At 58.7% G+C, this 15,331-nt stretch overlaps 1 protein-coding gene and 1 long non-coding RNA gene across 3 annotated transcripts in view; one reads left to right on the top strand and one right to left on the bottom strand.

The window, feature by feature from the left end:
• Positions 1 to 9,173, bottom strand: part of EBF4 (EBF family member 4) — a 58,517-nt gene extending 49,344 nt beyond the window's left edge. For both annotated transcript variants that reach the window (XR_009248879.1, XM_058685093.1), the window contains exons 1-2: positions 8,733 to 9,173; positions 8,098 to 8,219 (exon numbers count right to left, since the gene is read on the bottom strand). Coding sequence is in view for 1 of the 2 variants with exons in the window: in XM_058685093.1 (XP_058541076.1) it covers positions 8,098 to 8,219; positions 8,733 to 9,050 (440 nt within the window). In the remaining variant the exon portion in view is untranslated. The remainder of the gene's footprint in view (positions 1 to 8,097; positions 8,220 to 8,732) is intronic.
• A 76-nt stretch (positions 9,174 to 9,249) lies between these two features.
• Positions 9,250 to 13,634, top strand: LOC131485517 (uncharacterized). The gene is made up of 2 exons (XR_009248880.1): positions 9,250 to 10,386; positions 11,102 to 13,634. It is a non-coding gene; the product is annotated as an uncharacterized LOC131485517 (long non-coding RNA).
• The last annotated feature ends 1,697 nt before the right edge of the window (positions 13,635 to 15,331 follow it).

The raw sequence follows: 15,331 nt of genomic DNA on the forward strand, positions 1-15,331 counted from the left end.
CAGATGACTGCCGCCTCAGAAGAAGCCCTGAGCTGCCCCCTTTTTTCTGACTCTGAGAAACCGTGTGAGATAATGGATGTTGAGGGATGTCGTTTGACAAATACAAGGAAAGGCCACCAGAAGGTTCTGAAGCCAGGCAGGGCTTAGAAGATGATGCCTGTGGGGAGGGTGCAGTGGGGTGGGAAAGAGAAGCTGCCCCAGGGATGCCGATAGGATGAGGGTGATGGTGCTGGGATATTCTTGCAAAACCATAATATCTGGGATATCCTGGCTTGAGAGCCTCGTTATGTTTTTACTCATATATATTCAGGATTTTTTAAAATATTTATTTTGAGAGAGAGCGAGGGCACTGTGCACACAAGCACACGCAAGGCGGGGAGGGGTGGGGCAGAGACGGAGGGAGAGAAAGAATCCCAGGCAGGCTCTGTGCTGTCAGTGCAAAGCCCTATGGGGGGCTCGAGCCCAGATCCCACGAACCATGAGATCATGACCTGAACCGAAATCAAGAGTCGGACGCTTAACCCACTGAGGCACCGAGGCGCCCCTCCTTCTACATATTATGGTAAATACAATGAAAGGACCAGTGTTCCACCTCCTCAAGCCTACTTGAGAGCTTCACTGTTCCATGTGAAATGCTGATTTCAGAGGCAGAAATGATGGTCTTCTTTCTCTCTGATCAAGGAGTTGGAGGAGGGCCACCCACACCTTCTCTTCCTCACCAACCGCTTGTCCCTTTCTGCAGGGATGTTCCCCCTCCAGCTTCCCATTTCCTCAGCCTTCTCCTCCCCTCCCTTTCAGGCTGACGTCCTTTCAAGTCCTGGCCTTGACCCTCCTGCTTCCCATTTGCCAGAAGCAGGGATGCCCGAAGAGCTTTGATCACAGCAGGTCCTTGATTACTGTTGATGCATATGCTAATGAGGCAGCAACCCTGACCCCAGGACCAGTTTAGGGGTGGTGGGAGGAGGTGCTCCCAGGGTCAGGTTCCAGGACCACCTGAGGGGAGAAAAGGCAGAAGGGTGGGCTTGTGGAGCCCTCCCCATCACTGTGCCCTTTCTTCCGTCAGCTAGCCTAGGGAAGGTGTCTAGAAGGCTCTCAGGCAGCAGGGATGGAAGGTCCAAGGAGAGGGGCCTTAACAGACAAGGGGTGGATGCCCAGCAATAACGCAATCCCCTAGACCACTCAGTGTACCCTTTCTTCACAGACACCCCTGCACTTCCAGGCCAAGAGTAAATCAATGATGCTGGCATGCGTCTCTCTCATCCATCCCTCTTGGCAAATGTCAGTCAGTCCCGGGTCCTGGCTGCCTGCCAGCTCCTGCCAGGCTTCTAAGGACCAGACCTAGGAAGTCTGGCCCAAGTCCCAAGCCAAACTCCCTTCACGGGGCTGCCCTCCATTCAAGAGGGGATTCCTGTGGAGAGAGGTCAGGAAACCCAGGGAGAGAGAAGAGGGCAGGTCCTTCTGCCCCCTGCCTGGGGCCTGTGTACCAGCACCCAGTGCTGCCAGCTGGGGGACACGGAGCAGCTGCACTGCCTCACGTACCTGTGCCCTACCCCAAAGTGGGGTCAGGTTCAGTTCCATTCCTGGGGCAGCCCAGCATCATCGTCCCTTCCCCACCTTGCTTAGCGGGTCTGAGGCACCCGCCTCTTCCCCGGCTCACAGACATCCAGGCAAAACAGTGGGACAGGTGGCTAGTTTACAGCTCCCGACAGAATTACTATCAGGTGAACAAGGACAGAACAATATGAGGAACAGCTCCAGCCCCCTGCAGACCCGGAGAGGACCGCAGAGTGGGCGAGACCCCTGCTGGGCACACCCAGGGCTCGCTCCTGGTCTGTGAGTGTCTGCAGTTCACCCTGCTCATACTCTGGCTGGACATGTGAGAGGGTCAAGGTGAAATAGAATAAGTTTTACTTTAAAGGCATTCCGGTATTTCCTATGAGCAAGAGACAGAGAATGACATAAGGGTCAGCACATCAGCAAGAACGTGAGGTAGGTCTGGACTATCCTTCCTTCTCCTTCCTGGCCGCCCCCCCCCCCCCCCCCCCGCACCCTCAACACGCAGGAGGTGACCAATCAACATCCCGAAGTGGGAGTGCAAGCCCCAAAGGGAGAGGGGTGGGAGTTGCTCTTGTAATGAGGAAACAAACCAAGATGAAAGAACACAAAGGAAGAAAAGAGAGATTGGCTCAAACTCAGAAAACAGACATGGGGGGGCAGGGGTGCAGAGAGGTCTGAGAGTCCCTGCTGGGTGCAGGTGGGCTACCGGTGGGAGGTGGGGCCACTGTCCGCTCTCTTACTGGCTTAGAGACAGACGGATGTGGATGAAGGCCAATGTCTCTGATTCTGTGGTCTCCAAGATGGGGTTGCCCAAGACCGCCACCGGGATGTGGGGGGAAACTACAGGCATGAATCCTTTATCTACAAGAAAGAAGGGCAGCAGGAGTAGAGTCCCTGAAGTCTGGAGAGGCAAGGCTTCAAAGGCAAACGGTGATTCCAGGAAACACTTGGCCAGGCTGGGGAATGAGAGAGGGAAAGGCACTCCCTAAAGGGTGCCTTATCAACAAGTTACTGCCCTGGGCAACTGCGGCTCAGGCGGCTGGGAGCTCTGCAAACAGTCTCGAACAGGTGCTGCAGAGTTATCTGCCGGAGGGCTGGAGGAAGGAGCTGGGGTAGTCATCCACCAACTTCAGCCATTGGCTGAGGGCTCCCGGGGCAGCGTTTCTAAGGTACTTTGCGGCCTGGTGCACAAGCGGGCAGAGCGGGCCCTGGCAGCCTGCGGAGGTTCCGGGAGGCAGATGCCGGCAGGGGAAGCAGACCCTTTACCAAGGGTCCGGAGGGGATTTGGCTGGGGTACCAACTACCAGCCATCGGGAGGCCCTCGGTGTGTTGGAAGCCGGTAAAATTACAGCCCAAGGGACTGAGTGCAACTTGGCGGGTAGGCCTAGGAACTGGCTCACCTGGTGCCTGTGTTGCCGGAGCCTATAATTCAGAGACATTTCGTTCACTTAGCATCGTTAGTGCACAGAGCATGCCGCATGGGCGCCTTTTTCAGATAAACGCAGCTGAGTGACGAAAACAGCCACGTCGATCACTTTAGTGAGGCTCCAGAAAGAATTACCCATCTCTTGGCTTTCTTCAAAAGACTGTTCTCGACAAAATGTTCAGAACAGTTTCCTGTCGACTCTGGAGTGGGCTGAGGTGGCGGGGCATTTGCTCTTGTACTCAAGACCCCGGATGTGGGGGGACAAAGGGCTCGTTTTCATATTCCCGCGAGGGCCCACTTCGCCCCCTTGCCAGCTTCTGTTCTGGAAACAGCCCAGAAGTTAAAGGCGGCTGGGACAGAAGAGCTCTGGTTGGTGCGGCTCCTTTAGGGTCTGAGGACACCTGCTTTGTAGCAGGCAGGGATGCGCGTGGGCTTCCTGAGCACTGTGCAGGAAATCCAGGTTCAAGCTGACCCCGAGGACAACCTGACCCTCACAGCTGGGGCCATTCAGGTGGCCTGTGCTTTAAAGCACGTGGGGGATGCGTGCGGGGACACGCTGGGGGCTGCAGAGTTGTCCGGCTGCCGTTGCTGGGGCCACAGCGGCCCCCTGGAGATGCTCCTTGGCCAGGCTGAGCGGGGTGCACCCTTCTCGAGGCAGCTGCTGGACCCCGCGACAGCTTTCCAGGGCAGAGAGCATCTCACAGTCTCAGCTGTCTCCTCGGGAGGTCACCTGGGGCTCCTTACGTCCTTGACTACACGCTTATAATAAACACGAGCAATCTAAAACAAGCCTCCCAAACCCTCAGAGGCCGAGGGGCCGAGGCTGGAGTTTGGCGTCTCCCCAGAGACACCTCCTCCCGCCTGCCCCCCACTCGTGCCCGCCTGGACAGGCCCAAGTTCTGAGCAATGTCTTGGCTTGGGCCTGATCCACCTTGGAATCTGGGGAGCTGGGGAAATGGGGACAAGCCCCGAAGGCATCTGTAATGGCGGGGGGGGGGGGGGCTTTTAACCTGCCCTCCCCCAGGAGGTGTGGAACAAAAAGCATGTCTCCCATATCTCATCCTTTTGCCTCCCCTTTCCCTAAAGTCTCTGCTAATCGTAGTTCTTCTTTTCCCCATCCTGGCACCGCCGCATGGGTCTCTCCTTTCTCTGCGTCCTCTCTTCCTCCAAGTGTCCCGCTGGCCCTGCTCCCTGCAGGCCCCCACCTCCCCGGGGCCCCTTGGGACTGCTGATAACCATCACGCTGGGGCCGGCACAAGATCTGTTGGCTGCGCCCTGCCCGGCCCAACACGCCCAGAGCCCAGCTGTGCCACCAAACAGGAAGACAAAAGCGGCAGCTCACGGGGGCGCACGCACCTGGACGGTGTGGGTACTGGGAGGACCCCGAGGCTCTGAACCGTGTCCAGAGGGGTCTGCGGGAGCAGAGGCTTTGGGGCTGCTTCGTATCCCCTGCTCCCACTGTCCCATTTCACTGCTTCATATCCCCATTCCCGCTGTGGCATCGGCTGGGCTCACCTGCCAGGGGAAGATGTCTCAACTACCGGGGGTCCCCCAGTGAGGGGGTGGGAGGGAAGGGGTCTCACTGGCCAGCTCTCCCACCCTTCCTCTTGCCCACCCTTCCAGCTGTAGGGCTGCCCACCCTGCTTCTCTCTGCCCACTCCCTCGCCACCCACCCACAGGCCTGCCTGCCAGGTCCCAGGCTGAGGAGCGGCTATTAATTATTAAAGCAAACAAAAGCATTTCCTAGCAGGGAGGCCAGCCTGCAGCTGCTTACAGGAAAGGCAGCCCCAGCTGGCTTCCCTCTCAGGGCCTGCCTGTGTGCTGGGACCAGCTCAAGGGGGAGGGCGGGTTTGGGTCTCGCAGGGGTCTCCCTGGGCTGCCGCCGGGGCCGCGCACCTCAGTAAGAGGACGTGGTCTGCAGGGTCATCCGGGGCACACGGGCTGGGGCTGGGACCTGCGGCTTGGAGATGAAGTCACAGCGCTGGCCAGGGATCCTTGCGCAGAGCTCCCCACTGAGAAGTTCCTGCCAGCCCTCTGCACCCGACTTCCCTTCCCTCCCCTGTTGCCTCTCCAGGGCAAGGGCACGGAGCCCCTCTTTTCTCCCTACCCCTCTTCTGCTCAGGACCTCCTTCCTCTTGGCAGAGAGCCTCCCTTACCCATCTGGGCAGGTTCTGGGCGTTCTCCACCCCTCCCTTCTGTACAATTTGGCTGTCCCAGTACCCGGTTCCTGGAGTCAGGTGGATCTTGGAGTCCACCGACGTGGAGAGGGGAGCCCAGCAGAAAGGGATTTGGGAACTTTCTAACATCCACTCCTGTGTCCTTCAGCAGATCCTCGTCGGCCCCCCTGCTGACTGCTCTAGCCTGTCCTGGTGCTGAGGACACCAGGATGAATAAGCCACTATCCTGGCCCTAAAGGAAGGCACAGGCTGGAGGGGCACAGGCTGACTGATACTGCGGCCAGTATCCTTAGGCAGCACTAAGAACTGTGCCTGAGGTCCGGGTGGGAGGGCGCAAATGTTGGAGGTGCTGGGGTGAGGGGTGGTCCCCGAGACCATAAGACTTTATTCAGTGGGTTTTGTGCATGCTGGGGCCAGGGGAACTGTTTCAAGAGGCGTTCTTAGATGCCATGTATCAGGTCAAGGGCTCCAAGGGAGTTTGGGGCCAGACGGAGATGAGCCTTGAGTGCTGAATACCTGGGAGGAAGTAGGGGTGACTGAAGGTTTTAATTGGAGAGGAACAGAGTGGAGAAAAGTTCTTTGGAAATATTGCTCTGGTCCCCCCAGGGCATGGAAGATGATTTGGTGGTGGGGGGGGGAGGGAGGTTAACCTTCAAACCTGGGAGGAAAGACGTGGAGGGCAAGGGAGTGCTACTGTGAAAAGTTGACCTCTGACTGTGAGGAAATGTCTAGAAGCCTTGACAATCAGGGGGCTGTGGGGCAGAGGCATCAAGGACACTGTCAGATCCCAAGCAGCCTTGGGGAAGAGTGCTCCTGGGCACGTTTCCCAGAGGTGTGACGGGGAGGAGCTGGGCAGAGGTTGAAGAGGCAGGGGCAGAGAAAGGAAGGTTGGTTGTTGCTGTTTCAGGAGGGAAAGACCAGAGCAGAGGACTGACTGGGGACCAAGACACAAACTGGAGAGACGGGCTGCTGTTAGAAGAATGAGGAGAAAGGTTCAGCGTGCTCCCCTGTGGAAGGAGGTGGCCCAGAGTCCCCCAAATGGGGGCAGGGGCTCCCAGTCTGTGCCCCGAGGCCCAGAAGTCTCTGGACTTGCAGAGAAGGAGCCCAGGCCTGAAGAAATGCCCCCTCGCCAAACTGGGGAAGCCTACTGAGTCCCAGCAATGTGGCCCTGGGGACTCAGACTGGACACCTCAGTGCCACTCAAGAATGCCCGCGTGCAGATGACACCCCTGCCGGTCGGATCCCCTGGCAAAGGGCCTCATCCCTGCACTTCTGTAACTACACAGGCTACAAGTGCACTGCCTCCTTGTGCATCTGCTTCCCCCTCATCAAATCTGCTGGCTCGAGACAGATGCAGAGGGGCAGGTGGGAGAGAAATAAGGGACTTACACCCCCGAGGCCCCACTGGACCTCTTCACCCACTCTTACAAGGAGCTCTCACCACAGCCGATGGTGGAGAAAAAGAGGGAGCCCCCATTAAGAAATGGACCACCTCAAATTAAATAAAAAACCAGAACCAACAGAAAAACAGGCAGGATACAGAATTGTATACACAGCCCGGGGGGCGGGGGGAATGTGAATGGGAAAGAAGATGGGAAGGAAATACACTAAAACGTTACCGGTCGTTGTATTAGAACAGGTGGGTTTTGGTTTGCTACTTACCCATTTTTCTGAAATATAGTTATATCATGAGGAAAGCTATGTAAATTAATTCATCGGCAAGACCCTCTCCTCTTGAAGAGATGAGTTCCAGAGAGAGCCGCCCCCCCCCCCCCCCACCACCCAGCACTCCCTCCGACAATCAGGAAAGGACAGGGGTGCAGAAACACAGGGCTCAGTTCACACATGAAACAAGGTGTGTGTCTGTAAGGGCTGAGGTTCGGGTTGGTGTCCCCTGAACAGGCTTGGGGATGTGAAGGTTGGGGCAGGGTGCCAGACCTGCTCTGCCCTGGCGCCCCCCCCCCCCCCATCAGAATCCCCTCAGGCTGCTGGACACGTAGCTGTTCAGACCCCTGGGAAGCCCAGCTCCCAAGTGCCCTGGGGGTGTGCAGAGGCAGCACCTCCTTAGTCCCAACCACTGAGAACTCCCGGCAGGAGAGCTAACATCCCCCTCCCAGCCCCAACACACACGCACCGCCCACAAGCAGGGGCACAACAAGTCCGCGGTCCAGGTGTTATGAGGCACAGGTCAACAAACCTTTTAAACTTCCTTCCCAGATCCAGGAGTCCATTCCCCACCCAGGCCCCCTCCCCATACTCCTGCAAAGGCGTCAGAGGAGATGGGCATGGGTGCTGGGTTCCCAGGGACCCTCTGCCTCCCCCAGGACCACCAGGAAACCACTTTGAGGAGAGGCGGGACCTGAGCGCCCTGCCCCAGCCCCAGCCCCAATCATTCAAGCCAAGTCGACTGCCCACCTCGCTCCTTCCCTACTCTTCAGCCCCCAGCCGCTTCTCTGGCTCTTGCACACCCCCCTCCTTCAACTCTGAGGGGCGTGGGAAAGCAGAAAGGGGGCTGGGTTTTGTGCCTTTCCTGGCAGAGAGCCGCGGAATTGGACAAGGAGAGGCAGTGGGACTGCCCACGAAGGAGGGGTTGGCTGTTCCTTGACGGCCGGTGGCTGTGGGGCATGGCTCAGGGACAGCAGGCAGCGGGGATACCTTCTACTGTAGAGCCGTGGACCGCCCGGCCCCGGAGCGACAGTCAGAAACCAGAAATCAGAGCCGGGACCGCGGCAGAGGGGGCAGAAGCCCCGCCCCGGCCCGCCCCACAGCCTCAGGAGGAAGCAGAGGCACTCGGGGCAGGGTGGGCAGGAGAGCTTGCCGGCACTGTCCAGAGTTGGGGGCTCCCCCCCACCCCTCGCCCCAGCAGCTCAGCAGGCTGAGCGAAGGCGGCGCGGAGCACTCCAACCCGAGCGCACTGGGTCGCGTCCGAGCGCTTACCTCTGCGCCGCGGTGCTGGCGTCCAGGATGCCCGCGCCCTGCATCCAGGAGCGCACCGAGCCCAGGCCGGCGGGCAGCAGCGGCTCCTCCTTCAGGTTCAGCCCGCCGCGGGGCAGAGTGTCCTGCGCGGGGAACATAAGGGCGCGCAGTCGGTGGGCGCCCCCGCCGCCGGGAATGCGGTCTCGCCGCGGCTGCGGGCGTCTCGGCTCGGCCCGACCCGACGGCACCGGGCGCCTCCGGGAGCTCAGCGCAGCGCCCAGTCCCCGCGTCTCAGTGCGCGCTCGCCTCTCGGGCGCTCCCTCGGAGAAAGCGGGTCCGCGAGCGCCGGCGCTGTCCCCTCCCCTCCGGGGGCGCGGGGCGGGGAGATGGAGGGATTCCCCCGCGGCCTGAGCGCCGGCGGGCGGACTGCGAGCGAGGCGGGGAGGGCGGGAGCGAAGCCGGCACCCGGTCCGCGCGGAGGCGCCCCAGAGGCGCGCTCTGGCGGCTGCCCAGGGCCGCGGTCGTCGGAGGGGGGGGGGGGCCGAGCGCCCCGGGAGCTGCCTCCGGCGAGGCGGGGGCGCGGGGCCGCCCGCCCTTTCCCCCTCACCGCCCCCACCTCCCGCCCGCCCGCGGCGCCGGCGCGGGGCGCTGATTACCATCCGGGAGGCGGAGGCTGCTGGCGCGGAGCTCGGCGGCGGCGGCGGCGGCGACAGCGGCGGCAGCGGCGGCAGGAGCAGCAGCAGCCGCGCGTCCCGGGGAAAGGCAGGGGCAGCGCCGGGCCAGCAGACGCCGCCGCCGCCGCCGGCTCCCCGCGTGCCCCGGCGCCCCGGCCCTGCCGCAGCCCCGGGCGGCAGCACCTGGAGCAGCAGCAGCAGCAGCCCGGCCGACTCCCCCCGGGGCCCGGTTCCCGCGCCGCCCCGCCGCGGCCGCCGCCGGCCGCCGCTCCCCGGGGCCTGGCCGCGGGCCCGGGCCATCCCGCCGCCGCCGCCGCCGCCGCCGCCGCTCCCGGGGGAGCGGGAGTCGAAGGGAGGGAGCGCGGGCGGGAGGAGGGATGGCGGGAGCGGGCGGGCCCAGGGGACTGGGGGCCGGGGGAGGCGGGGGCGGGGCGGCGCGGCCGGCCGAGGGGCGGCCGGGGACGTGACATCATCGGGGGAGGAGCGGCTGGGCCCGGGCCGCCGCGGTGGGGCGGATCCTGGCGAGTCGGTCGCCGGGGCTGGGGGCTGCGGCCTGGCCGAGGCCGCGGGGAGGAATGCGGGGGACGGGCGGGTCCCGGGAGGCCCGGGCTGGGGGGCAGACGGGGCTGCGACGCGAGGGAGCCAGGCCAAAGCCAGGGGAGCGCGCCACGCCGCCCTCAGAAAGCTCCGCCGCCTCGGGGTCGCCGCGGGACAGAGCTCGGGCTTCTGGCCTCACCTCCCTCTCCGAGTACCCGCCGTATTCCCCGCGCTGACACCCTGTTCCTGCACTTGCTGCTCATTCCGACGCCTCCAAGCTTTTACTCTTGTTCTTTGCTCACCCTGCTGTCCTCCTTGTATTTCCCCCCGGTGAACCTGACCTCGGTGTGACCTCAGCCTAGGACTCAAAGCTCCCTCTCTCTCTTAGGCTGGGCCCCAGACAGCCGAGCGAGCGGCGTCCCTGCGCACCCCATCCCTAGGCCCCTTCCCTGGGTTGCCTAAACCTACAGCATGTTCGTTGGCGGACCGTGCCTTTCTGAAACCTCTTGATTTCTGATTGCCAGTTAGACACTGGGGACTCAGAGTTAGGACTCAGAGCCCAACGCACCTCCTCTTTCTCCCCAGCGTCTTCCTTCGCGGGTTTCATTATTTTTTTCTTTCTTTGTTTTTTTTTTTTTAGTTTCTGGCACAAAAATCAACCCACCCTTGTTCCCAGGAGCAGAGCCATTTCTGCCCCTCTCCTCACACTCTGGCCTGGTGTGTGCTGGCCAAGCTTTGAACAAGCCCAGAAGGAGTCCAGTACTGCCCTGCAGGGTGGCATGGGGGTGTCCTGCTCTGCCTGCGACTTGCCCTTTGCCGCCCCCCCCCACCCCCCCGCGGAATACCACTTTCCGGCCCCAGCTGACTCCCAACCAGTTGGGGGACCTCCAAGTGTGCAGTTAGTGAGCCACCCACATCGACCTAGAGGAGGGGTCCCAGGGGACACTGCTGGGCCTCCTATCACCCCGGAGGCTCCCCTACCTTCTCTCTTGACTTCTCCCCTCTTCTCCATGTCTCCCTCCCCATCACCTGCAGGACCTGTGGCTCCCACCCGGACTTCCCCAGGTGTCAGCTTTTACCCCGGGTGAGATTATCAAAGGTAGGTCTCTCCCTAGGGTGAATTCTTCTGCCAGTCTCTTTCCTGACTCTAAATCCTTGCTCCTCCCGGCGTGGGCCCTGGACCGCCAGCATCAGCACTACCTGGAGCTTGTTAGAAAGGCAGAATCTTAGGCGCTTCCCCGGGTCCGCTGAATCAGAACCTACAGTTTTACAAGATCCCAGGGGACGTATGCACCCATCACGGTTGGGAAGCGTTGCTTCAGAGAAACCCTCACAGCTTTCTGCACTTGCTTCACGCCTCTCTCTGACCTTCAAACCTACCTCCGGCTCTCTACATTACCAGCAGGCAGCCTACCTCTTACTTCGCGGAGAGGATCCGGGGAATGGCGGCCGGATCCTGCCTGTCTCTCTCAGCCGTTCGTGGTTTTCATCCATTCTCAGTCTTATCGCCCATTCTGTTCTCTCCTTGCACCCCCGAAAAACATGCGGACCCAGGGACCCCTTTACTAAGTCCCATCTTCTCTACCTCCTGATGCTGCCCCATCTGGTCGTCCTTCTTTCTTCTGCTCAGACCTCCCCATTCTTAAAGGAACCCTCCCCTTGTCCCCGCCTCCCCCGCCAACATGAGCCCCTCCTGTGTCTGAGAGTCCTGGGAGCACTCCGCCAAGGATGCCTCCCCAGCCCCCAGCAAGCTACTCCTAAACCCTGGCGGTCTGGCTCCCTTCCAGCTCTGCCGCTGTTTGCTCTTTTCTCAGGCCTCAGGCCCTCTGACTCCCTGCGGCACTGGGCTCTCCAGCCTCCCCCCTCCCTCCCAGGGAAGCCATCCTGATGATCTGAGCACTCTGCCTCTCTTGACCCCGTGAGTGCCCCAGGCTGCTGTGCCTTGCTGCCTTCTCCCTCCTCCCCTCAGAGAGCCGGTGATCTTCCACAGCCTCAGAGGCTGTCTTGGGGACGCGATCTCCTAGTGTGGGCCTCCATCCTGCTTCCACCAGTCCTGAATATAAGCTGGTGAGGACAGAGGCGGCCTTCACTCCCTGGGGAGGAGGGGAGCACCTGCCTCCATGGAGGGTCCCTAATGCAATAGCTCTGTCCCTGGGCCTGGGATGAGGCTGCTTCGTCTCCACAAACCAGCTCCTACTCCTACCCCCCCCCCACCCCTCTTGTCTGTCCACGGCACCTCCTCCTGACACCCATCAGGCTTGAAGCCCAGGAGTTCATCTCGGATACTTTCCTCACCCTGGCCACAGCCAACTCTTTGTCAGATCGTAAGGATTCCCCCTCCGGGTCCTCTTCCCTGCCCCAGTGCCTACAGTGAGTATCTTTAACAATGAAACTTATTTGTCCTCTACCGGACTCCACTCTGGCTTGGAGGAGAACTCCGCCCTTGTCTGATGCTGGCCTTCATAGCTATCTCCCTGCCCCCAGCTGCCCAGCCCAGTCACCCTCCATTCTCCTGCCACCACTTGCTTAGAAACTTCCAGATGTTCATGGCTCCCCGAATAGACATTTAGGGACTTAGTTTAGGGACATTCTGAGCCCTTTGATGCCTGATCTGGATGTCCCTTGCCACTCTTTCCTCCATTCCCTTTCTGTGCTAGTCCCTTGCTTACCTGACACTAAAGATCTTACTCCTCCCCCAACACAGGCTACCACTGTCAACAGCAGGCCTTTCATCTGGCTGGTTCCTTGGGGGGGTGGGGGGGGGAGGGAGGGCGTGCCCTCACTGTTGCCCTACCTTTCTTCTCTGGAAGCAACAGGGTCCACGTTCCTCTTCATGGGGTTGAAGGGCTTGGCTGTTGCAGATCTTCACGGCTCTAGAAGACTCTTCCCAAAGTAGGGTTGGGGTATGGGTGCTCAGAGTTAACCCGGGGCAGAAAGGGACTGTTAATGGCACTGAGCTAAGACCAGGTTGGATGGGCTCCTAACTTGTACGGGTTTCTATTATTAACCACATGGACTAGAAAGAAAAGGATGGTGTTTGAGGCTTCCCAGGTCCTGCAGCCCCAGAGAAAGGCTTCTGGGTTAGAGCCACTGCACCAAGGGGCAAGGCCTCTGGGTGATGACGGTTATCAGTTGGGCCAGTAAATGGAAGGCCAGCGAGGAAAGTCTGAGTCAGTCCTTGTGGTTGGAGGTAAGTGTCTCTGCTTTAGATCCAGCAAGTCCGTTTCTTGGAATTCCGGGTGTGTTTTTCTGTCTTGTGCTTCATGGGCACCACGGTGTGGCGGCGAGAGCCTTGTGAACGAACACTCGGTGTCACTGCAGAGGGAGTGACCTGGGCTGTAAAGATGCAGGGGCAAGTACTGGGGCCAGTACAGAAGAAGGGCCTGAGCCTGAGACCAGGACAGCATCTGTAAAGGCCAGTAGAGCTGAACGCGTGGATTTGCAGTACGGGCTTCAAGGTGGAGCTCCTGGAGCATCCCAGGGGATGCAGGGGAGCAGAGCATTTTTCCTGCAGGTCTGGGCCTTAAAACAGTATTTCAAAAATCAAAACTAACTCTCTGTCTCTCTCCCTCCCCCTCCCCCGCTCCCTCTCTCCAAAAGGGGGCTGCAACACCACAGACAACCGATCCCAGGTGGTGCCTTAGGCACAAGGCTCCAGGCCAGGCTGAGTGTTGGGCCGCAGCGCCCCCTGGAGGCCCAGGAGATTCAGGCACTTGGATCCACTTCAAGGTCAAGTTTTCTGATAGGAATTAACAGAGGGACAGAATAAACATACTAAAGCATCCACTAAATACGGTTGTTCGCATGTTCTGTGAAGAAAAAGAAAATGCCTGGCGCCATTCCAGAAGGTTTCCTTGTGGGTATGCCGTGGCTCTCAGCCTTCCTCCTGGCTGACTTCCCCTGTTGCCAGGGGAAAGACCCACACTACAGGTGTTCGTCTTGCCTTGGGATCCCTTCCACTCCCGAATTTAGGTTGAGTTACTCAGTGTTGAATAATACACAATTGGAGTCAACACTCCGGCAGAGGAGTTGAGCTCCCATCTCCAATTTCTGGGCTAAAAGACAGATTGCATGTCCCCTCAATTTTCCTGGTTGTCCACACCCCTACCAGTCACGAACCATCTCAAAGACAACTAGTCTCACCCTCATTGAGGCAGAGGAAGGGGACTGTTTTACCTGGCGCAGCAAGATGTGCTTTGTTCATCCAGCAGCTTTCAGAGAAGGCCCTGGGACCTGCAGATTTCCAAACTAATGCTGTACCAACATCCAACACTGTCCCTGGAGGCCCGCCCCTTAGCTATCCACAGGCAGTGGTGGAAAATCAGAAATAAAAGCATGTGTGTGTGATATATATGTTTACTTGTGGGGCCAGATCAAATTCCTTTTCTGATGGCTGCGGGGTCAACAGGAAAGGAAGCCATTGTTTCTGAGATAAAGCAGGGTAGGGTAAGGGAGGAGGGGAGGTGGGAAGCAGCTGTTTTTCACCTTGTCCTGGGTGAAGTGGGGAGATGGCCTGGCAAAGGCCAATTCTCCAGGAGGCTTAAGCCTCAGGGACCCTCGTCCACACAGGCCCCTGCCAAGGCCCTTTGAAGGCTCCTTGCAGTGCATTCCCATGGTTATATATAATTGTGTTTTCATAAGTTTGTATATTTCTTTAAAATTTTTTTTATGTTTATTGATTTTTGAGAGAGAGAGAGCACAAGCAGGAGGGGCAGAGAGAGAGGGAGACACAGAATCTGAAGCAGGCTCCAGGCTCTGAGCTGTCAGCAGAGCCGGCTGTGGAGCTCGAACTCATGAATCGTGAAATCATGACCTGAGCTGAAGTGGGATGTTTAACCGACTGGGCGCCCCAGTTTGTATTTTTCTTCTGAAAGAGCAATATCCCCTTTGGTTTTATGAGCTTCAGGCCCCCCTGAACCTACATCTTCCCATAGGACCTGGAGCTGGGTAGGAACTGTGCAGGTAAATGATTATAAAGGCCTAAACTAAGGCAGATCAAGGGGGAATGAGAGGAACAGAAGAGAGATATGTCTTAATGAAAAAGCACTGTCACTTACTGACCTGTAGCTCTTGCTGATGGGGGTGGGGGGAGATGGTTTGCCTCTTCTCTGGTGTCCATACTGTTCAGAACAGTGCCTAGCACACGAATACTTGTGTAATGAATACTTGTCTGGGAGGTACAGGTCAGGAACTCGTGACTAACTAGGTATGTGGGGGTCCCACAGAGTGCTCCAAATAGATGGGCTTAGTACACCCACCACCTGTCCTCCAGCCCTGCCCTGCCACCCGGACCCATTCCTGAGGTAGAAAGCATCAAGGTCTCTCCCTTTTAACCTTCGATGGCCACTTGGCCAATGGGAGCCAGGTCCTTGGAATGCACCACACAGTGAAAAGGACTCGGGGTCTGGAGACTCGAGTAGGCAATACTATTGCCTAATTATCATTATAGTTAATATAATTAAGTATTATCACCTAGTTATCCTTAGCATCAGTCACTTCCTGGGTAAGCCTGGGGTGCTGAGGGTCCATTGGTGCGATGGTTAAGTGTTTCATAACCGCCTCTCAAAAAATAAACCTGATTGGTAGCATCTGCTGATTTTCTTTTCTTCTTTTTTCAAAATGTTTTTTTTAATGTTTATTTGTTTTTGAAAGAGAGAGATAGCACTCGAGTGGGGGTGGGGCAGGCAGAGAGAGGGAGACATAGATTCTGAGGCAGGTTCCAGGCTCTGAGCGGTCAGCACAGAGCCCAATGCAGGGCTCGAACTCATGGACCATGAGATCGTGACTTGAGCCAAAGCTGGACGCTTAACCGACTGAGCCACCCAGGCGCCCCACATTTGCCAGTTTTCATGAGGTATGTTTCCACCATGGCTAATTTCAAACTACTAATGTTCCTGAACGTGTTGGGAAGAGACGCACACAAGAAGTTCTCCAGAGCCCAGGCAAGTAGTGGTACAGTGGTACAAGCTTCCCCTTGAACAAGAAAGGCGGACAAGGGGACTCCATGTTCTGGGTCAGGCTGCATGTGGGCAGTTTTTACTGAC

Source organism: Neofelis nebulosa, chromosome 9 (genome assembly GCF_028018385.1).
Source record: "Neofelis nebulosa isolate mNeoNeb1 chromosome 9, mNeoNeb1.pri, whole genome shotgun sequence".
Taxonomy (NCBI): domain Eukaryota; kingdom Metazoa; phylum Chordata; class Mammalia; order Carnivora; family Felidae; genus Neofelis; species Neofelis nebulosa.